The sequence below is a fragment of the Cibotium barometz genome, chromosome 2 (assembly GCF_041138505.1).
Source record: "Cibotium barometz isolate CiBa-2024 chromosome 2, ASM4113850v1, whole genome shotgun sequence".
Taxonomy (NCBI): Eukaryota; Viridiplantae; Streptophyta; class Polypodiopsida; order Cyatheales; family Cibotiaceae; genus Cibotium; species Cibotium barometz.
Window position 1 is genome coordinate 43,640,818 of NC_141047.1, and position 24,386 is coordinate 43,665,203.

Genomic DNA, 24,386 nt, shown 5'->3' on the forward strand with positions numbered 1-24,386 from the left:
ACATGGAAATTAATGTATTTTACTTGGGCCTTTTGTTCAAAAAATAGTATGGCCTCAGTATAGGGTCTCTTCATTGGCTAGGTGGGGATTCCACCAAGGCATTTTATTTTTCTTTTATCATTTCCTCCTTTAGATCTCTTTGATCGAGCCTAGTCCCTTCCAATACCATGAATCTAGCCAACCTCTCCATCACTCAGTTATGGATCCAGTTTTTAATTAGAGAGGGTTTCGCTTGCGTACAAGAGAGGCAACTCTCCCAAGTCCCATAGTCGACATTGGTTTTCATGCATATAATTAAGTACAAACACCTCTTTCCTAAAGTAAGACATTACTTTCTATATCTATTTTCATCGAGCTTTATACCATTATAAATTCAGTTATATGTATCACGTATTCAACATCATCTTGGAATCTAATAAGTTCATCTCGTGATAGTGTAACCTCAAACCAATTCCTTTAGGTCCTCGTAAGCTTCAGACCAATTCATTCAGGTCTTTGTACCTTTCCTTTTTTCCTTAATCAAATACCAACGTGTTACGACCTCAGTAGATGTGAGTCACTAAGAAAGTGTCCCTTGTTCATCGACATGACTGTATATGCTCTACCAAGGGGTCACATCCTTGATAGAGACGATTCCCATGACCACTACATGTGTCCACATGGGCAACATAACCAATGCGTTCTACCTAGGAGGGCCTACTCATGCAGTAGTGGATGGTCCTCTTATGGGAAACATAACCAATGCGTTCTACCTAGGAGGGCCTACTCATGCAGTAGTGGATGGTCCTCTTATGGGAAAGATTTCATTCTTTCCACTGAGGGTCTATCTTGGACTACCTCCCTTCGTTGTGTCTGACTACGTAATAACAATATTCATGCTTAAAACCATACACTTAAAATAAGGCACAATGCCTTCGTTGTGTCTAACTACGTAATAACACTATTCATGCTTAAAACCATACACTTAAAACAAGGCACAATGCCTTCTATTAATTTTATAAGGGTGATCAAAGTTTTACTTTATTCTTGGGTTTCTACCAAAACTTCCGTAAGCCTTATTTAAGTTTATGTGATCATAGGTGCACACCTAAAAATAAGATTCTTTCCTTTATAAAAAATAACCACTTTGATTGTAAATAATTAACTAAAAACGTTAAACACATAATCCAACTTAGATAATTTTATATTATGTGGAGTGTAAAGCCTTAATGACTTTGCTTTGAGAACATCTGGCGACAATTAGTGTTGCTCACAAAACATACCCATGAACAAACATTGTGGCAATACTTTCATATCTCATAAATCACTTCTTATGCTTTAGGAAAGCTTTGAACAATGTGTATTAAGTGTTAAGACTACTACCACTCTTAAGAACAAGCATCACTTTATTGAGAAAAATGGAATCAATCCCCTTCTAATCATCGGCAGGAATTAACATGAAGTCTACTAAAAGAGCATAAAATGACATTACATATTAAGGGTTACATGTTCTTGATTTCCATTTATCATTGCATGAGACTTTTACCCTTCATTGCTCTAGGGTCACTTAATGAACCATAAATTTTCAAGACTGCATATTTCTATGAGGAGAATAACCCACCGTTAAACCCACTTGATCACATCTCTTATTCAGCTTACAAGCATTGCTTTAAGGGAAGTTGGGAGGGACATCCCCTAACCTTCCATTCACACAAGTTAGAGAATTTGATAATCATCAATCCAATCTCAAGGATGAGTCCTCACTTTCTAACTTACCTACTTCCACTAATGTACAAGATTTTCTTGAAGGAAGGAGATTATACCATGCTATCTTCTTAAGTACGTTCAATGTATTAATCAACACCTTGTAACCAATAGGACAGCCATATCATCACACCAATGAATCTCTTTGAGTGACTCCATCTTTCTGAGACAATCTCATCTTTGTTGAGCTTTTGCCTTCTAAGAGAGGGATGGCTCTAACCACATCAAACAGGCAAGAATACAAGCCATATTGTATGCTTTTTTATGAAAAGAAATGAGATCTAATTAATTCATCCTCTTGAGTATGTTCAATCTGAGATATCCTTTTAATCAACACATTGTAACCAATATGTAAGCCATGCCATCACACCAATGAATATCTTGAACATCCCCATTTTTATAAGACAATCCCCCATATTTATTGAGGTTTTGTTTCACAAGAGGGAGGATCCTAACCACATAAAAGGGGGAAGAATACTAGATGTTTTGAATGGAAGAAATGAGACCTAACCATGTCATCTTATTAACCATATACCGCCTACATTAAACATGCTAACAGTTAATGGAAAACAAACATTCTAGTCCCATCAATGGTCTCATGAACAACCCAAATACTACATTAAACATGCTAACACTTAATGGAAAACAAACATTCTAGTCCCATCAATGGTCTCATGAACAACCCAAATACTACAAGACAAATGCCCCTTTTTTATGAGGCTTCAATCTCATAATAGGGTGACATTTACTCACACAAGCTCTTACTTCAATCCAAGTATTCATCAAGCTTACACATTAATTCAAATATCTAAGCTTACCTCGATCCAAGTATCTAAGCTTACCTCGATCCAAGTATCTAAGCTTACATCAATCCAAGTATCTATGCTTAACCGCTCACTTAAGAGAGCTAAGATCAATTTATTACATTTCAAAAAAAGCAACTATTTTTTACAAAATGGAAGATAAGCTTTTTGTTAAAAGCTTGTAGATCACACAAGAGAAAGCTCTGATCCTGCAGTAATCAAGAACCAACCTAGGATAACACTACCCAAGCAATCTCAACATTAATGGTAGGCAACAAGTGAAGTAGATGATCACAAGGGTGAAGGTAGAAATTTGTGCAAACTTTCAGCCTGCTTTGGGAGTGATGAAATTTAGCAAGAGCCTTATAATACTCATGGGGTGCTTAGAAATCAATAGGAGAAGCTATTGCAACTTACCTTAATGAATTTGGTAAAGGGAGGAGTTTGCACCAAGCCTCCAAGAAAGCAATCTACTGTGAGGCCAAGATTATGCATGGGCTTTCGGCTAATGCCAATTTATAAGCACTTATTTAATGCTTAATTACCACACCGTCACTACTTCACATGGACTCCTTACTTCTTTACATGGGGGTGTATTAACTACTAAAAGACCTTTTTCAAGCATGTGGCTTCATTCTAGAATCCTCCAACTCATGGTTTAAGAGTAACAAGGTTTTCAAATGGTTCTCAACTAAATTCCAAGGTTAACAACCCATACTTTTACATAAAGGTCTAAAACCCTTTCAAATAATTTAGATTCATGGTGCTCCCTCTGAGCTGTGGTTTTCAAAATTATCCCCGTGCTTATTTCCCAAGGTCTAATATACCCGAGTATGGCGTCTTGTCCTTATTTAATCTAAGCAAACCGCTTAAATTTCTTATTTAATGCAAGTAGAGTTTTTAAAGGAACAAGGTGATGGTCTCCTCTAGCATCCATCCTCCTTGACTTTGTATCTTTTTATTATTTGTGGGGGTCTAGGCTAGCCAAGCAGCCTTTTATATGCTCCAAGGCATTAGTTCTGAGTAGATACTACTCTCAAGCCTCTATAGTGGTGCAATTCCTTATGGGCTAAAAACGAGGATAGCTATCCCATAAGTTAGGGTCTAGGGTTAAAGTCCTTTGAAAACTGAGACAATATTTTGGTTTCCACAAGGGCAGGTCCTCTATAGGACCTTGGAACAACTATTGTTCACTTCGGTCTTTAAAAAAAAATAGCTCTTATATGATCCTTCCCCTCACTTAGGCCAGTTAGGGGGGTTCTATATTCTACCCTTATAGAAGTTATTTAAATATTTGGGAAACAAATCTTGAGATGTTACATGACTATATTTGGCTTCTAAATGAATAGAGTCAAACTTCATGGTTTCCACCCAAAACTTGTACCTTAAAAATATATCTCGTTTGAGTTCCAAACATAGTTTTGTCTTCACATATGAGTTCCCAAGATTAAATAAAATTTCTTATTAGACCAAAATTCAAAGTTTATTTTTCTCTCTCTAAACTTGTTTCTCTTCGTACCTTCTTATTGTTCAAATGAAGGATTCTGATCGTCGGATTCTTCTAAAATGTTCATAATATTAGATAACATATCTTAATAGATTACATGACATGAAAATAATCAAACGCACACGATTAAGATACCTGCCACACCTACTACTAGTAGGTGGCCAGTCTAGTCATAATTTAAAACTCTAATATTCTCACTCATTCATTATCTGGTTTGTGATATGTTTGCCCCCTTAAGTCCCTAGGATCAAAAGAAATCTTTCCTTTCAAATAATTAAAAAAAAACTTATTCTCTCTCTCAAAGTTAATTTTCTCTCTCTAGATTCTTACTTGATAAATGAGAAGATTTCGACTTACTTGTAGGGAAACTTATAGGGGGATATCTTACGTGCATTCTTAACAAAAAATATTCTAATGCGTTACATATTGACTCCTTATAACTTAATCATTTGGCCTACACGCCTATAAAACCAATTAAATAGTTCATGCAATGCATTGCTCTTTGTCTTGCCACCTCCATGCCATGTAGTCCAAGAGTATACATCCATGCTTGATAGTGTGACTTTCCATACCCTACGTGTTCCACACTAAGTGGCCCCATTTTCTTGCTTGTTGACAAAAGATGGCCCGTTTGCAAAAAGTATATGCTACAAAACCGATATAAGGGTTTACATAAGAAACTATTTGTCAAATTTCATTATTTGACACATAAGCTTACCAAATAATAGGTAATGTCCTTTTCTCCCCATGCCTCTACAATTATCTTTATGAGCTTGTTGATTTCTAATGTGCAATCCTCCGTATAATTCTCTTGCTCTCTTGCCTTTCTCAAGAGCTTAATGTAGTTGTCCAACTCTACCCACACTTTTACCTTGAGATTGACCATGTTTAGATTTATTTCTTGAGATCATGTGATAAGATAGATCTCTCCACCATTACCACATTATTATCACATGTCTGATGTTTGTTATAATGGTTATAAATAAATCTTCTAGCCTTTGCACCTCCCATAGACACGTCCGTCTCGGTGCATTACATGTAAACATGCCCCCCATTTTGGGAAGAAAACTCACACATTGTTCAATGCATGCATCTATGCCAACTCTAGCGATAAAGCTTAATCAAGTAAGCATGTGGTGCTAGCTCTAGTGGTAAAGTTCAAGTAAGCATATGATGCCAGCTCTAGCGCTAAACTTAACTAAGCATAATCAAGATGTAACCTTGGTGTTTTATCTAGTATCCTTATCTCTGCATGATGCAATGTACATATGTGCATTCTCTCTAGCTTATATTCAAAATTGAATCCCAATCATGATCCTCAAACATGAGATATGATTCATCATGTTGAGGCTTTTGTGCATCTTCAGGCTCTCTCTCTTTCTTTTGCCTTGATGCACATGCAAGTTGACAAACTTGCTCTTTCTTTTGCCTTAAGGCACATGCACTTGCACTTGTACCTTTTAGGAGTGTGTAATTTCATCGTATCTCCAATTTGAAGATTGTATTGAGCATCTATAGAACTTGATTGATTGGTGTCTTCCATGGTTGCCATGCAATACAAGCAAGGGTGTGTTGCATTTTCACTTCCTAAAACACCAAACATGCACTTTAAGGCTTTGAAATTAGCACTCAGATGATGTCACTCTACCAAGAAGTTCCCTACATCTTCCACTTCATCATATCTCTAGTTGGAGGATTGTATTGATCATCTATGGAACCTGATTTCTTCCATGGTTGCCATGCAATACAAGCAAGGGTGTGTTGCGTTTGCACTTCCTAAATTAACACTCAGATGATGCCACTCTACCAAGAAGTTCCCTACATCTTCCACTTCCAGTAGCTATGCTTTATTTTGAAGATAATATATCGATTTTCACTTTGTGATCCTATACATTTGAGGGATCATGACTCTCCTATACATTTGAGGGATCATGACTCTCCTCTAGCACTTACATTGACCCTATCCATTATAGCTCAATTTTTTATTGTACTCTCCTCTAGCACTTACATTGACCCTATCCATTATAGCTCAATTTTTTATTGTACTCTCCTCTAGCACTTACATTGACCCTATCCATTATAGCTCAATTTTTTATTGTACACTAAACCCATTTGCATTCGTCTTTCCTTGGGAATCATCTAAAGTTCTATTTGTTTAGTAAAATACTCAGTCTTTCATTGGGAATAATCTAAAGTTCTATTTTTAGTAAAATACTCAGTCTCATCTTATAATGCTCAAGAACTTGAGCCTCATCAAGATTAAGCACAAAGATACACTTTCCAATTACCCAGAAAAAGTTAAGATACTAAAGCATGCCTTATTATCTAATAGTATTGAAAAGGAGTATTAAAAACAAAAATAGAATACTACATCACATGTGATTGTCATTTTGTAGAACTTACATCACATGTGGTTGTCATTTTGTAAAACTTTGCCCTTGTTGGTTGTACTCTCCTCACATCATTGTTGAAAACATTGTTGTACTCTCCTCATATCTACTTATTCGAACACATGACTAGTACTGCAAAGCTAGATACAAATTTACATAGCGATATAAGTAATTATAGGTTGTAAGCAAGCACATATAGATTCTATGTGTGCAAATAAATGATGAGCTACTTGCATAGTCTATTGGGAATCACCTTGGATATGAACTTCGTGGTCGCATGAGCATCATGGAACAATGAAACATGCCATGATGCACGACTCCCACAAATGCAAGCTAATGCATAGAGTTATGTACTCATATGTTGGTAACATAGAGGTGTTGCTTATATGTAGGCATCTATGCCTTGCAATTCTTAGAAATGTTGACTCAATGATGGGATTTTGAAGGCATCTTGGGATGGCTAGGAGCCATGCAAAGATCTCAAGATAAGTATGTTATGTCTTGCATCTTCAAGAAAAAAAGTGAATCAAAGGGAAGAATGCTACTAGGTCATGTTGTCATGTATCTACTAGGCATGGACAAGTTAAAGGAAATATGAAGGTCTCAAGCAAGTACCTAACTTTGGAAAGAAGAGTCATGAAGTTGGAAAATGGCCTATTTTCTAGGCTAAAACAAGAGACACTCTCATCTAAGTTGGATCTAGCATGTTCCTAAGTTCAACCAAGTTAGCTTGTCTTTAAGCTAGGACAAGAATTTCCAATTTAGACATTGCCCTAAGTTGGGATGCAATGTTTCTAAGTCGAGACATGATAAATATGATCTTATGTTAGATGTGGCTTGTTTCTAAGTTGAACAAGAGAAGACTTGCTCATAATTTAAAAGCCAAGGCACAATAAACAATAATATTCCCCTAACTCCAAAGCAATAATCCATTCATATAGCACTCATGGATTATGTTCCAAACCCATGGGTATGATTACTCATAGAGATCCACATGGCAACAATGGGTATAAATGGTCATACAGATTCCATGGTGTGAACATTTTGTGGACTTAGATGAATTCCTACATATACACACATAGGTTTATACCAGTGCCTAGCTCCATGATGCTTAGTGTACAAGTTAAAAGATGGAAATTTTCTCGAACAAATGCCTTTTGCATTGTGCATAAATCATATGCACGCATGAACGTGTTCTTTGGCATGAACATTGCCTTGTTTTATTGCCAGAGGGATGTTTTGTTGCCTATGGAGGAGAATGCATGATTGTGTTGGGGCCTAACACATTATTTCTTGTGTGCTTTTGTAGGTGGCAAGCTTCTCTCTTAAGACCCTTTTCATTTTAAGAGGTTTCTATGATCGAATGTGTCTAAGAGGTAGACAACATTTTTAATGAATAATGAACGTTGGACAATTCATTAAACCAAGGACCCAAAAGATGACCTCAAACCTCGAAAAAAAACATTTTTTTTAGAACCAAGTAAAATAAAGACAATCTTCAAAGGTTACCAATCTTTACTATTCAAAAACAACAAAACTATTATATGCCGGGATTATAACTAAATTGCATAAAAAACTATCCTTGTCAGATAATAACAAAGACAAACGTCCACGGGCACCAAACATTTGGGCATGGTTGTGCAGAGGTGGAATCGAGTCCACCCTTTTTTTTGGGGGTGGGGGGGGGGGGATTAGCTTAGCCCCTACAGAGTGTGTGTTATTCAAGTGTGATTAAACATGTTTAGAGTTAAGTCCTCGAAAAGATCCCTGGTCCCTGTGATCACTCTGTTACACTAGGTGGTTACTATGGGACAAGGGTGTAAGCCTAGACAAGCGAGGTAGTATTCCAAAACACAAGGACTAAATTGTCAACTGCTAATCAATGAGGTGGATGCTTTATTCAAAAATCTGGCACTTTACAAGAAGAGAGAAACTCCAATCAATTTTTCCTTACTCTAACACTATCAAAGCCACAGATATTATTACTATGACACAGTGTTTCATACTGCACAATCTTCTAACTCCTTTATAAAAAGGACATCTGTAGGCATTTTGTAGGTTCAATACCTGCCTGCTCACGCTGAACCTTTTACTTCTCCCAATCAGAGAACCTACATGCGGGTGTTGGCTACTAGTGCGAGTCATTAGACGATCTTGGTAGTGAAAGCTGTGAACTGCGTTGCCTTTCCTGCTCCTTGCGAAGTAAGTTTTCTGCGTCCCTCAATGCCTTCTGTCTTTTCAGCTCAGACTCTTGAGCACATGACCTGATTTGAGTCGCAAACAAATACAAGGCTTTAGCTGCCTTTTTCCTGGAATCATTACATTACAATCATGTCAGCCAGATACAAACGCTTTTCTTTCATTCACTGCTGCCACTTTTCAGAATTTGAACCAGTGCCTCTACCTTGCATCGGCTGTACCAGCAGTAGCGTGGATCGCATTCCCAATCACACGAGAGGCAGCTTCTCTAAATATTGGCTCTAGATTCTGCCACTCTATCCCAATCGTCTGGACGAAATCAACAAAATGATGTCACAATCCTTCTGAAACAATTGGCCATGTTTACATTTGATTTATTCAGGATAATCAATTTTTTACAGGGCTTTCAAGGTGCTCTACCTTTGGCTTGAGATCTCTTTGTTTGATGGAGTCTTTTTTAAAGTACTTAAAATAGAAACCTTTTTTTGTTGAAAAAAATAAGGCAACAGATCTGGAGGGCTGTTTCCTTTCATAAGATTGGGATATATCGAACCTTCCAAATTATTCTCAACAACAAATACACACAAAGAAGAAGAAGGAAATTGAGAGTATAATTACACCTTTTTTTAATATAGTTTTTATATTCTAATCTATTATTATTATTGAAGAAGCGTTAGAGTGCCGCCAGAGCAGGGGTCACAGACATCGGAACCACCCAGCTACGGCTCTTTTGGCATAATAACACTTATCCTCAACAACAAATACACACACCGGAACCACCGGGCTGCGGCTCTTTTGGCATAATTACACTTATGCTCAACAAATACACAAGACACTATAGAAAAAGGATTGCAAATAATATAATAGGACAAATATCCTAAATTTTACATTCGAACTCCTCACGTTGTGGGTTCTGAGCCCGTAGTGCTTGAAGGTTCTGTTTTACTCGTGCAAGATTACTCATGCGATTCCCACGTAGCACCCAGTTTCGGTGTAGAAGCTATCTTTCGTGGAATAAGCATTATTCAATAAATTTATTGAATGTAATGGGAATAAGGTAGCTCCGTTCAAATTAAAATTTTCAGTTGAATTGTTTTTCTCACCCTGATTCCTAATCGGAAATGTATCGTTAACCACGACAATGATATCCTAGTTTTTTAGAGATAAATCCGTGGGGGTATGCCACTACCCATTCGCACAATTCGGGACCAGAAAGCTGAACAAAACCCAAGTGGCTTTTTTGGTAATCGATCCGATGAACCGACTCGATTCTTAGGGGGCAATTATATAATCGGTAGGTGATTTACCAGGGTGGGTGCACTTAAATCCCCTTCCCAAAAACTTTATATGAAACCGTTGGGGACGTTGGGACTCATCTGCTCTTCCGAACTCAACCAACTATCAATATCTACGGCGTTAGGAACTCCCTAGATTGTAAGTTCGAATCTCTTCTATGTAAGCCATGGCACTTGTGTGGGGCGTAATAATGGGGTTGTAAGTTCGAATCTCGCCATGGCACGTGTGTACTCGTCTGTGTGGGTGATAACGTCTATACTCGTGTGTGGTGTTTACTTTGCCAGATCGAAAGGATCGTTCTACTTTCCAGCCAAGATCGAAAGGGTCGTTCTACTTACTGAGTAATTACTGAAACAAAAAATTTAGCAAGTTATGGTTTAATTCAAGAAAATTAGCTTATAATTATATCCAACCTTACAAATTGAGGGAATAATTCTACTTATTCTCAACGATAAGATAAAGTATTGTACAACAAATCTCCTAAATTTGACATTCGCCTGAGAGTAACTAGTAAGTTATGGTTTAATTCAGCGTATAATTTTATTTTAGTTTTAAGGGGAGAGAGAGAGCCAAGCATTACTTATGTTCTCAACACTACTTTATAAAATGCCACTGACAAAAGTAATGCCCTTAAGATTACGTTATTGCCCTGCAGCTCCTCTCATTACACCGCACCCCCTTCCTCTCGCGCGAGATTACACCGCAGCCAAGCGACCCTCGGCCTCCTTAACAAACGAGTGTGAGACCCCACGGCAATTCCTCGCCATCAATAAAGACGGAGAGAGAAAGAGAGAGCCTTGATTGGTGGTAGATGCATGCTGCCATGGCTCCCAATTAGGAAGAGAGAGAGAACCCCGATCGCGAGAGACACAGAACCTTCAAGAGGAAATATATGTTGAACAATCCCCTGGCTTCATCCGTAATGGCTTCAAGCATGTTTATCTTCTGCGGAATGCTCTTTATGGCCTTAAAGAGGCTCCGCAGGTGTGGTACCAAAAGACTGATGCTTTCTTTTCTCTCTCATTCCTTTGAGAGAACTCCTGCGGATAGTAACCTTTATGTTTTGATAGAGGAGGATCACATTGTGATTATCATTTTGTATGTTGATGATCTTATTCTCATTGGATCCCGCACTGCTATGATTATGGATCTTCTGAGTCATACCTTTGAGTGTGAAGTTAGATGCGATTGAGGTTGGAAGTATGAAATTGGAATTTACGGATTAGAGGAAAGTAAGAAATTGATGGAATTGTAGGAAATTTCAACAACTAGGTGTGAAATTAGATGCATTTGAGGTCGAAGCATGAAATTGAGATTTATAAATTGGAAGAAAGTGAGAAATTGAAGAGCTAGTGGAATACTTGGAGAAATTTTCAACAATTACATGATAAATTAGGTGAAATCGACCAAGAAGCTGAATTTGGATACTTGTAACAAATTTCAACACTTCGTTGTGAAATTAGATGTAAGAAGTCACATTTGGGCATAGTCACAAGAAATGATTCATCTACTTTATCATTTCATCTTTATGGGAAATTTAAATGGAGAGAAGAAGAAAGTGAAGAGGGGAATAAGAAGAAGAGGTGAAGAATAATAACTTTTTTTAATTTAAAAATACCAAATTTTGGAATTATCAAATTTGGGCAAAATAGCATTTTGTTTGGAAGTGTTTCATTTTGTTTCAAGACGTTTCATTTGTTTCGTGCTTCGTAGGGACAAAACTTAGTAGACGCCAGATCTTGGGGAGGTTGACTGGAGGAGGATGGGAGCAAGTCATGATGTTTTCATAGATGATTCGGAGTAAGCCTTCAATGCCCCACTCCATTATTCGTACAAAGTTGGGAGCAGCCCCCCTTGGTAGTTGATGTCCTCTTCCAGGCAGTGATCTTTGTAGAACATATCTATATCTTGGACAGAGGCAAGCTTCCTCTAGCACAGGGTTTGGTATGCCAAGGTTACTAAGTGGTTCCTCTCACATGGGCTTCATATGGATCGCCTGCCCCAAATCCATTACAATTTCGATGCACTATTACCTCTCACCCACTAGGACATTAGCCAAATTATCCAAGCCAACCTCTTCAAACTAGATTCCATGTCTCATGATTTGATCCACTGCAAATTCCTATGAAGATGCAATTTTACCAGGAACACTTTATGAGGCTTACAGAGGACGGCTTCATTGAAAAGCTATCTTTATAAACACATGTCACATGCAATCAGCCAGATTAGACTTTCATCACCTTGCATAAGGGTGGAGACGTGACATGCAGAGGGCACTACTAGAGAACAGCATTTGCTGATTCTACTGAGGTTGAGACAGAGAAGCCCTATCTTTGCAGATGCCCAATGTACTATGAGATACGAGGAAGGTTTTATTGCCTCCTTAAGGACAATTTGGGCACCTGCCTTGGGTCATTAAGTTCCCAAGCCAGTGATGTCTGGGACTACCTGATTGAGTTGTGCTGCCACAAAGATAGCTATGCAAAGAGGCATAGAGGCAGTTCCCTAATACCTCACAGCGCACCATCACTAGTTTCTTTCATCTGACCTAGGATGGAGGCCCTCATCGACCATGAGATAGCCTTGACCCCGATGCCCCTACTCAACGGACCAGGCAGCGCACACTGACAGCACATGTGCCACATATGCCACCCCGCCTAAAAGGTGTCTCCCTTGACAAAGCAATTCAGGTGCGGCAAGCTAGACAGCTTAGGAGATGTTCTGTCATGTGCATGCACATGGACATGCAGATCCTGAGCTATTCTCTGAAAGCAAGCAGAAAACAGATGCATTAGGGCATGAGCAGGGCACGGGGAATCCCAAGAGGCACTTGTAGGAGCAGGATCAGGTTGGCAGGCACTGGATGCTTCTGGACTGGCCGGCGCAAAGATAGCATTTAATGGTTTTTTACTGCTGGCCGACAGGAGTCAGCCAGCATGTGGGGTCCCAATGCTCTATAAAAGGGCTCAGCCCATAATTTATAGATCATCTCAGTCCTGTAGGGGCTGGATCATTAGAGTCAAGAACACCTTTTTAAGGGCAGCCTAGGGCTTGCCAAGACTTGTACACTTTTTGTACAATATCAATATGCTAATAACACAACTCTCCTAAATTTTAGGAGTGTGGTTCTTTGATTCTAGGATAATCTCCCATTCCCAAAGCTTGTACTTTCCAAATATTTAGTAGACATCCTGGAGTCCACTAAACCCCTTTCATATTGGGAAATGTCCAAGCTAGTGACATCCTCCCCAGCTTCTTAAAAGTTGTCCGCAACTTTAAGCTTCAAGCCATATATTCAAGATATAATCATGTCCCATTAAGTGGGCGAGACAAGACAGTCTCAAAAATCCAATATAATTGAAGAATCCATGTCCCAAAGAAATGGGTGAGACTAAATAAGTCTCCATAATACCAATATCAAAATCATGTCCCAAAATAAATGGGCGAGAATTCCATGGAAGATATGCTAGACACAGGCACAAGAGCCAATTGTGTCTCAATCACCAATATCAATGAGATAATCATATGCCAATGAAAATCACCAACCAACTAAGACACTTAAATAAGTGCCTCGCACAGAAACATGTGCTGTGCACACAAACTGGTGCCATTCAAGAGCACAAACCATGGTGACAGAAAAACTAGTTCTCCATAGTTCTGGCAATCCTTTCTCCCAATCCCAACAATTCCCATGTTCTCCCATACAATCCCAACTCTGATCAACAAGCATGGTGTGGAAACAATGAAACACTCACTCCACAATCGCAACACGAATCCACGTGTATGGTGGAGTGTTCATTGAATTGCCCTCTCACAATCCCAACATGAATCCACATGCATGGTGAGATAAATAATGAACCTCTTGGCCTCTGTATGGGGAGATAGTGATTCTAATATGGCTTAAAAATAAATAAATCCATGTCCCAAATAAATGGGTGAGACAAAACAGTCCCATAAGTCCAGATATCATAATCATGTCCCAAGTAAATGGGCAAGACAAATCAGTCCCTTAAGTCCAGATATCATAATCCATGTCCCAAGTAAATGGACGAGACAAAATAAGTCTCCTGCCAACAAGGCATCGGTCCACATGACCCTTGGTATAGACATAAGTCCCGTGCTAACCAAGCGTCATGTCCACTTTACCACTTGCACTCTGTGTTAGTACTCTGACCACACACCTTGGATGAGAGGTGGACTCAAGTAACAAGATAAAACAATCACTCGCAAGCATAGATAGCCTGGTGTTCCATAAGCATTTTTGCTACACATAGTTTATAGGCATTTCGGCCACCAATAGTTTGTAGGCATTTCGGCCACCAACTCACACTACCCTCTCAAGTGCCCATGTTCCCTTCCATTTGCTTTCTATTGTTCCACTCAGATATGGTAGAAACAATCTTCAAGAGAGCACGTAGGACAAAAGAATACTACACACAGTATGTTGTGCTCGACACTACTCTCTGAAGTGCCCATGTTCCCTTTCATCTGCTCTCTATTGTTCCACCCACACATGGTAGAAACAATCTTCAAGAGAGCACGTAGGACAAGAGAACACTACAGAGAGTATGTGAACCATGAGTTTCATAAGTCCAATGCATCCCAAATAAAGGGAGCCAAAAAGAATAATCCATAAACCTGAGGATAGTTCCAAATCCCTAGAAAAGGAGTCCAAGAATCCATAGACCTGTATACCATAACTCTTACCACATGCTCCGTGCTGACGACACACCTTGGAGTAGAGGTGGACTTTTATCCATAAAAGCATCACATCCTTGAGATATCCAAATATTTCTTCTCGATAAACTAGGACAGATTCGTCCCTAGAAATTGCTTGTGAAGCCCAATATCTATATAAATCTCGTCCAAGACAGAAATCTCCATAGATATAATCCATCCCAATAAAGGGAGCCACAAACAATGTTTCCCTGAAACCATCTCAAGGCAAACAACACCACCTTTCTCCTTGCATGGCTATACAAGGGTTAGTGAACATCAAAAACATTTTATAGTAAATAGCAAAAGCACCAACTTTGCAAACTCAAAGTATACTTAGCGTTTCTTTGCTAAGTTGGTCATGAAGCCAAAAGAAATATCTCATCACCATATCCTTAAGATATCCTGAGATATATCTCCATATAGCTTGCGTGTAAGCTTGATAATATAATCCACAATATCCATATGGAAAGAGTGCTAAACGTGTGCACATAAAGCCAACTCCATGCTTCGAAGATAAATTTTGTGAATTCATAAATTCTTAGACCAAGCTGTCTATTGCTCATGCTCTTGCTTCATAGGCTCTGAAGTGGCTGGCCATGCTTAATAGCAATGATGGTAAGTGTGGTCGTCACTTGAGATCTTTTATCCTCCTTATTGATAAAAGGAAGCCTATGCTCTGATACCAATGTAACTCGCAGCAGTGCCCGGGGGACTAGGACCTTTGACACACTTGTTGATACCATCAATGCATATTAAAACATTTAAACATGGCCACAGCCTTAACACATATCCAGCATCACTTTGCATGAAACATATAAGCCGGACAAAACGTCCACAAATGCTGAAAATGGAGCTTGCACATGTGACACCGCATAGAGGCCGGAATGGGCCGACTCCCCCCTTGGAGTATTTTATTACCCAAGGAGAATAATATCATGTACAAGCTTTAAGGGCCTTCCTCTCCCCACAGGAGATGCCAGATTATCCATATACAAATGCCATAACACAACCCAACACGAGGCAACCAAGCCAGAACACAGGCTGTAGAGATGCCGAGCCAACAATATAATCCATATACCTCTGTGTGGGTACTGATTCTTCCCCAAAACCACGAGTCTTCATGCAATAGAGCTGGTACAACAGGTTCAACTCTCCATTCAACCGGTACAGTAGGTATAGTGGCTGGTACAGCTGGTACAAGGATTGGTTCAGCCAGAACAGAGGATGGTACAACAGGTACAATGGCTGGTACAGTAAGTACAAGGGCTGGTACAGTAGGAAGTCTCCAAAACAGTCCCCAACACCTGGTATACTTCATGGGCAGCCTTCAAGAGACAGAAAGAGAGTAGCCATCATTAGGGCATCCTGTAACGGTGGTAGAGGCTTGTGTGCAGCAAGAGAGCCTCCATTAATGAAGAGAGAGGGCTCCAATTTATAGATTTGGGGCTCCCATGAGTGAAAATGGAAAGAGAAGGCTATGATGACAAGTGGAGAGCTACACAATAGCTGGAGTGACAAGTGTGAGGAGACTGGTCTCACTTTGATCCACTTTCTTGCCACATGTCCCAATCTAAGAGATGGGTTCTCCCATAATCTTTACCTCTAAAAATATCCCAACTACTAGACATTCTGTCATAGGCACTTTGCCAACTCTTGGTATCTACTCAATTCCAGATGTAATGACGCGAACAGAATTTCCATCGGAGTCGGGCCAAAAATAGCAACTCTCCTAAATTTTAGGAGTGTGGTCCTTTGATTCTAGGATAATCCCCCATTCCCAAAGCTTGTACTTTCCAAATATTTAGACATCCTGGAGTCCACTAGACCCCTTTCATATTGGGAAATGTCCAGGCTGGTGACATATAGCCCCTCCATGGCCATTCCATGGCTGGTGGGTACAGCCAAGGCTTTCTTGGCCCCTATGGGGGTGGTTCTACACCTTTCCCCATGCCCACATTTGTCCTTGGGGTAGCCCTATGGGCTGGCCCCTTTCCTATATGCAAATCCTAACTGTCTACATAGTGATCTGGCATCCAATATCATACCAGATACACCAGAACCACTGATATCATTCCAAAGGGAGACTCACAGCGCAGACACTGTTTCATGTGCAGGACAATGCACACCTAACCTCGGACGACTGGAATGGAACCTTGGCTGACTTGTCCCGAATTGGGCTCACATGAGACCAGTTTTCCATCCCAAGTCCTGCACCTTCTGTACAGATATATCTACATGGCATCCAAGTGCGGAATGCACGTGGCATCCCCTTCTACTTAACTTGACGGAAGCTGCATAGCCTTCAAATAATCCGTCAATAATGCCGGAAAACTCTTTGTCAAGCCATACCGCTTCATGGGTCCCTCGGTCTTGAAACTTCGTGAGAAATTGTCTTTGCCTTCTGCCTCAACCATGCTTGAAACAGTGCAAAAGGATCTGTTCTAGAACCATAACTTCTGCTTCATCAATAATATCTGGTTCCGCCTCGTCTATAACTTCTGAAGGGATCGGACCTGCATATGGCTTTAACCAACTCACGTGGAACACATCGTGCATAGTCCAACTTGGAGATAGCTTCAACTTCATTGAAACCTCATGAATCTTTCTCTGGATGGGAAAAGGTCCAAGACTCCTGAAAGACAACTTTGGGCATCGCTTGCCCACCTGCTTCAACCTTTGCTTCATAATCCGAAGATAAACCCAATCCCCTTCCGAAAACTTCATATCCCTTCGATCTTTATTGGCTTCTCGAGTGTAGGTCTCTTGTGCTTTAGCCAACCTTTCTTTTACTGACTCTAAAATCTCCTGGTAAGACTCCATCACTCTGTTCGCTTCAGGTACTGAAGACGAGGTCCTAGTCAATAGCGACTATGCGGACAGTAACCTACGGGACATGTAGGTTACTCGATGACCATTCTGTTGTAAAACACCGCCAATTGCAATGTTACTAGCATCGGTGATCACCTGAAATGGCTCGTTTCACGAGGTAAGTGCTAGACAAGGCGCTTCTGATAAAGCCACCTTGAGGTTCTTGAATGTCTCCAACGCTCGTGGAGTCATTCGAATCCGTTGCCTTCTTGTCTTGACACCCCTTGGCAAATCGGTGAGATCCGCCGAGAGGTCAAAAAACTTGTCTATGTGGGTGGAGTATGCGCTCGTTGTCATGCCTGTGCTGAAATCCTCAACTTGTTTGTCCACCGAAGTCAAGGCGAAACGGGCACACCGAGCGGCATGTTCCGTGACCATGTCCTCCGTGCTACCGCTGTCAAACAAGACGACTCTCTGGCCACCTATGTAGCCAAAGGTCTTGAGCAATTCACTGCGCTCATACTCCTGGTCATGGGCGCCCTTCTACTTATCTTCGAGCTCCCGGCTAATGATTGCTCCAACTGAAGCAATGGGATTTGAAGAACTAGGAGCAGCCACTGGGATCTCTGTGTGAAAGATCCATGCCCCCTCCGCGCAACAAATTCTGGGTTGCTAGCAACGGAAGTAGTACTTCTTGCACAGGGCAAAGTCTCTCACTCGAGGCCTCGCCCAAGCATATCCGAACAAGAGGCTAATCTCTCGATTCTTCCAAAACCGAACCCGGAAAAACTTCCCTCGCCTAGAAAGCACGGGCGATTCCTCTAGGAAAATCTATACTAACGTAGTCAAGAGCCTTAACTAACCAAACTGATTCGATCAAACCTGTAAGTCACATAGTCCGACCAAGGGAAGAGACTTACACTTGGATCATAGAGACCACCGCTTTTTTCCTCGTTAAGAGGCACAGGCGTTGATTCTTTTCCATAGAACAAGGACTATCCGGAATTTACTTCAACTATCATAACTTAACAAAATTGAATCTCATTTTAGGGATCCATCAGTCCAGCCTAACCCCATCCAATTCCATGGGTTAGCCAACCGCCCAACCACTGTACTGATAGGATCCATTTAGAAATTTGGTCATGAGTGATGAAGTGTTTTGTGTGCGAGTGTTTGTTTCACCGCCCGTCAGATTTCTGAAGGCCAGTTTCATGGTTCCATTGCCGGGATATCATCTACTTTCTCAAGGAGGCGAGCTCGTGGTTGTCACATCAAAAGCTTCAACATGTGGAAGGTGAAAAGGAAGTGCAGGATACGGTGAAAAGGAAGTGCAGGATACAGTACAGGATTGTGTGTCTTTGCCTATATGAGGTGAAGAGCAAAAGCTAAAGATGAAGCTCAGGAGAAAAGACACCAAGGACAGGAAGTAGTCAGCTAGGAACAAGATGCAGTTGAAGTGTTATGGTGCAAAATATGGGTTAAAGGCTATGGCTTTCGACATTTTGTCACCAGTGGTATCTTCATGGAAGCTTCATGGGTTCAGAAGGCAGTTTCTTTCTATGTTTAGCAGTGGTGATCTTCTATGCTTCATTGGGACTTGTGCTTACCACTTGGGTGGAGTGCAAGCAGGTTTTGGATGCCTATGGATGTATCAGATGAGGCTCAGCCGGCAGTGGAGGAACTTGATGAGGTTCTTATTCCCAAGCAGATACTGGCACACCAAGAAGGAAAGGTACAAGGTAAAGTTTCCCGTCGCTATCTTGTGAAGTTTAAAGAACTATTCACTGATGGATGCGAAGTGGATGGAGGAGGGTGACTTAGCAGATTCACCTCAGGTATTGCAGCTTTATCTTGATGCCTTTGAGTTGGAGCCGACTCTTGTGACGGCTCATTCAGGTTCAGCAGAGCATGGGTCTGGAGCATTGCCTGATGCTCAAGAGGGGGGTAGCATCTCCACTCCCTTGTTATAGACAGGCTCAGTTTTCATCTAAAAGTCGCTTGGTGACATCTTTGTATTCACCCGAGGTACTTGAGGCTGATAGTACATCTGCTTATGGGACTTCTATGATATTGTGTACTAGTCACATGAGATGGTAAAGTTGGGTATGGTTCACAGTCGGCCACACCATGAACTATAACTACAACTATGGATAACTTTGTCTACGCCTATGGTTAACAGAGATGGTTTTTGCCTTTGGAACTAAGGTATGACTGAGGAAGATTGGGATGTTGATCTGTCATATGGTTCTGGCTGTTCTTGACCACAGGATTGGTCAATTGGATATTGAGATGATGCTATTTGTGGAGTTGGTCTCCTTTGGAATGGCATGGTTTGGTTGAGCTCAAAGTTTGCAGCAAATTGAGCTAACACTTCGAGACTTTATGGAGGGCATAAGTCTTGCGAGCAATCCTAGAGTTGATTTGGTTCATATATGGATTAAACTCTATCTGTGCATGTATTTATACACTTTCTAAGGTATTATGGTATTCTGGTGCCATTGGATCCTGGTACCTTTGAGAATACATTGAGCAATACTCGGGATGTGTCAGGATGAGATGCATGTATATTGGTATGATACATCAGGTACTTTACCATGTTCATGGTGTATCACTGAATGTGGCTCCTACGGGATGGCCATGTGCAGAGTGGGTAAAGCATCAAGAGGGACATATGTGGAAAGTACTTAGTGGATGTATAGTTTAGATGCATTGAGTACTTTCATATGCTCATGTTGTACCATCACTTGTGGGTCCTGCGGGATACCCATGGGTGTAAGGCTTGTGAGCAACCCTTAGACTGTTACTTTGGTGTAGGTAGAGCATCTTGAGGAGCATATTGTTTGCAAATGCATATATGTGTCATGCATATGTGTGTCATATGTAGAATGATGCATGGTTTTGTTTTTGGTTAACACAGGTAACGTGTTTCCACTTGGTTTTAGACTTTTGCTGCAGATACTGAAGGAACAAGCAAGAGTTGTTTGTCACTCTGACGTGACGGTTTGACCTTATTGTTCAGGATGACTGTTTCATCACCCAGATACACTGGAGGGGCATTGCTTTGGTCATATGGGAAATCTTTCTTCATTGAATGCTTACTGTGTTATTGAGTGCAATCGAGGACGCTTGCTATTTTTCAAGAGGGGGGTATGTTACGGCCTTGTGTTTTTCCCTCTAGACAACGAGCAGGTGGGCACGGGCACGAGCACGGGCACAGGATAGACAAGTGTGAATAGGCATCAAGTTTGGGTATGAAAAAGGAAACCAATATGTGGCCAGCCCAAGTGTGAAAGGGGACAAAAGGGATCTTGAGGTTATAAGGTTTTTAAAACCTTTGATGATAAAAATAATAATATTGTTTTTAGAGGCATGCGTTTTTAATCCTTGCTTTTGGCTTTTTGAGAAAAACGATTTGAAATCGCATGTTTATAAAAGGCGAAGCTTGGCGGAGATTCAGGAGGGCCGTGTGGTGGTCGCCGTATGGATCTTCAGGGGTGGCCGGATGGTTTACGTGGCGCTGCTGCACATGGGCGCTACTGCGCATGAGGTGGTGGTGGTGGTGCTGCTGCTGGGTGCAATTGCCGCCGCCGGGTACAGGTGCCGCCGTCGGGTACAGTTGGGCCACCAGGTACAGCTGCCGTCGTCGGGTACAGCTACCGCCACCAGGAGCTGCTGCTGTTGCCAGGAGTGCTGCTGACCGCCAGGCACTGCTACGCATGGTGTTGCTCTTGCTGTTGACATTGGGCGCTGCTACTGCCAAGTGCCGCTGCTAATGCTGCTGCTGCCGCCGCTTTCATAGTGCTATATGCGCATCCAACGACCAGATAGGTGGGCAGCCAGGCAAGCTATCAGTTAGGTGGACAGCCAGTTGGGCAATCAGATGAACGCCAGGTGTGGAAAAACGGTACATAGGATGGGCACACAACAATGAATTTGGCCAGGTACTGGTAGTCGTGGAACAGGTTACTTGCATGACAGCCAGGCGGGTTTTCTTGCACTAGGGAGTAGACCGCATCACTAAGGCATCTCCACAGCCAGACTGGACAGGCTTAGACCAGCATGATGAAAGCGGGTCTATGGGTTTTTGGCATCGTGATCGATGGTGCATATGTGGATATATCTGTCATGGAAACAGGACATTGGTCTTTCGAGAAGAAACAGGACTTTGGTATCAAGAAAACAAGACTATGGTTTATGGATACAGGTCTTTGGTTTCATGAGGAAAGCATGTCTTTGGATTCATGTGAACAGGTTCTAGTTTTTCTCGAGGTTACATGCAGGCTGTGACTATAGGAAGGACATGTGGCTTGGTACAGCCCTACTGCTGTTTGGGAAAGGGTTATGGGATCCATGGTTGAGATGGAGAAGACCTTTTCAAGCAGGGAGGTGTCGTACAGGTGTGCCTTCTCTATAGAATGCTTTATAGTACTAAGCGAGAGTTCTTATTTGGAAAGTCTTGGGGTGAAAAGCTAAAAGGGATCCTATTGGTAAAGGATTCTACAAGTTGTACTGTGTACTCATATTTGATCAAGTAAAGAAATACCGCAAGGGGCGCCACTCGTTTTGGGGCCAATCGGTGTCCTTGTACTATTTTGCAGGAGCATTCTAGCTCCCCTATTTGTTTTCTTTTCCAGGTTCCCATGGGTGATGAAGTGTTTTGTGTGCGAGTGTTTGTTTCACCACCCGTCTGATTTCTGAAGGCCGGTTTCACTAGGCTTATTATGTCCAAACAACGGGGGGCATAACAGCCCCGTCTTACTACAGTAACTGAGGCTGTCATTGCAGATTCAGAAAGTGTCCCCCGAGTTAGGTTCATTGTGACTAACCCTAACATTCACTAGGACCATTAAGGTTACAATGCCCAGAAACTGGAAATCAGACACACCAGACCAGTGCCTAGTATGCAGATCAGTGACAAGTGGAAGGCTTGTATGCTAAGTGACAAGTCTACCATGCCAAGTGGTGAGTCTGCTATGCAAAGTGGCAAGCCTACATCACCTGCGTCTTGGTACAAGAAAATACTTGGTTTGTTCCAAAAAGGAACATCAACCTGACAAAAGCCTAGTTTCTAAGTCAAATTAATGGTATTTTTACAGAAAGCTTTGTAGTCCCAAGATCTGCCTACATCTTTAGGGTTTCCTTTCATAGACATCAATAATCTTCCATTTCTTCTACCTCTGATCAGAATAGAAAAAACCACATCATTAAGCCATAGCTTTACCTCAGCAGTGATAAGCACAGCATAATAGATGTCATGAACCAAAGAATCTCGATCAAAGTGTTCCTTCCCCGTCCTGGCCTTGTTTAAAAAGTCCTGCATGCTTTGTTGGAATTTCCCTTTCTCAAAATCTCCATATTTAAGGCACTCATCGCACACAGAATGTCCAAATGCAGTGACAACATCAATAGGGACACTACTTTTCTCCGTGTCTGTCTGTCACCGAAAAAAAAAAGAAACAGCATGAGATAAGAACTAGCACCTATGGATTATACACTATGGATTATACATCACCAGGTAATACTAGCTTGCTTGAACTACAAATGGCAACTCAGTGCATAAGATTTACCAGACGTTTTCCTGACTGCAGGGCACTTGCAACTACTTCATGCTTGTAACCAGCCATGTAGAGGAAGTACACTTTTTGCAGAGCTGCAACTCCCAAAGGATCAAAGGTACCAAGCTCTTAGAATAAGCACGAGAAATCGAATCATGTGCATAAGGTTTGCACATTGGCTCTCACTTAGACAAGAAAAATTAGTAGAAAAATGTAATGACTAACCCAAGCTATCACAAGGCTGAGAAAGTTAGCAAGCGATTAAAAAGTAATGACTAACCCAAGCTATCACAAGGCTGTAAATTAGAAAGTAATGACTAACCCAAGCTATCACAAGGCTGTAAACCATTAGAAAGTTAGCGATTTCTCTTTTAAGACACGATTTCATTCAACTGCTACTGCACATTTTTGCATATTACTGTAGTAATCTTTGTCAAAACCTTCCATGAGGTAAGCCCTTGCCTAGATTAGAACACTAGGCTACAAAACACCTGACCCTGGTGAAATCACATACAACAAACGTACACATGCATGTGTATGTATGCACGTATGTCCGTTGTATGTATGTGTAGGTATAAATCTATATATGTAAGTATGTGTGTATGTCTCTATATGGATGCTGGAATAAAACACTACTTGAAAGAGAAATTTAATACTAGATTAAGTACGTGCATGTGCGTGTGCACACAAAATTGAGCATGTTTGTGTGTATATGTGTGAGTGCGCGCTTGTGCTGGCATGGATGTGAGTATGTATGCTGAATAAAAACGCTAGAAAAACCTGCTCTTCAGGTAGGGCGGACCAAAGTACCTTCAACGAGATAGTCTGCTGGTCTAAGGCCTTTGTTTTTGAGCTCTGCAAGGACGCTGCTCTCGTGTTTGCTGGCATAACCCTTCCTGGCTTTACTAACACCACCTGAGAGGACAGAGAGGCCACTCCTCGTGGCACTGACAAGCAAGCCAACGCCCTTCTTGGCCGCAACCGCCGCAGTTCCAGACATTTTTTTGTTCCAACCAGCAAGTTCTCAGAGAGAGAAGTGCCGTTGCATTGAGCAGGCAAGGATTTGTTTGAGGTGTTGCTCTGCTGTTTTTGCTGTAGATGATGAAATCCCTGCTCAGCAGAAGCTTTTTATATATGTTTTCCAGGTCGGACTGCCTCGAGAAAGGTATCAACATCAGCGGAGAGAAGATGGGGAGGCTGGTGGATTTGTTGTTTGTCGACACTCCACGCTTTTCAAGTGATTCGCATTCTTTACTCGAAGTCGCATTTTCAATTATTTTTAAAAGTAGCTTTCATCGTTTGTTTTGTTGGCATACGCTTGAGCGTACCTGTGTGTGTGAGAGAGAGAGAGAGAGAGAAAGAATGT

The 24,386-nt window shown here is 41.1% G+C and overlaps 1 protein-coding gene across 1 annotated transcript; it reads right to left on the bottom strand.

Moving 5' to 3' along the window:
• Nucleotides 1-8,313: 8,313 nt before the first annotated feature.
• On the bottom strand, nt 8,314-24,156 carry LOC147641112 (uncharacterized). The gene is made up of 5 exons (XM_086818229.1): nt 23,831-24,156; nt 23,033-23,115; nt 22,687-22,899; nt 8,848-8,951; nt 8,314-8,752 (listed from the first exon to the last, which is right to left on the bottom strand). Exons 1-5 carry the CDS (start codon nt 24,018-24,020, stop codon nt 8,575-8,577), a joined length of 768 nt encoding a protein of 255 aa, XP_086674355.1. The 5' UTR covers nt 24,021-24,156; the 3' UTR covers nt 8,314-8,574.
• Between the last annotated feature and the right edge of the window lie 230 nt (nt 24,157-24,386).

Bases quoted from the DNA above. Each gene is read 5' to 3' on its own strand.
- LOC147641112 (XM_086818229.1), bottom strand. From the start codon at position 24,020: ATGTCTGGAACTGCGGCGGTTGCGGCCAAGAAGGGCGTTGGCTTGCTT. The intron at 22,900-23,032 runs GTAAATCTTATG...TTTCGGTGACAG, and splicing joins TGCAGTCAGGAAAACGTCTG to ACAGACACGGAGAAAAGTAG. The intron at 8,952-22,686 runs GTAAAGCTATGG...GATTTCGTCCAG, and splicing joins CTGTGCTTATCACTGCTGAG to ACGATTGGGATAGAGTGGCA.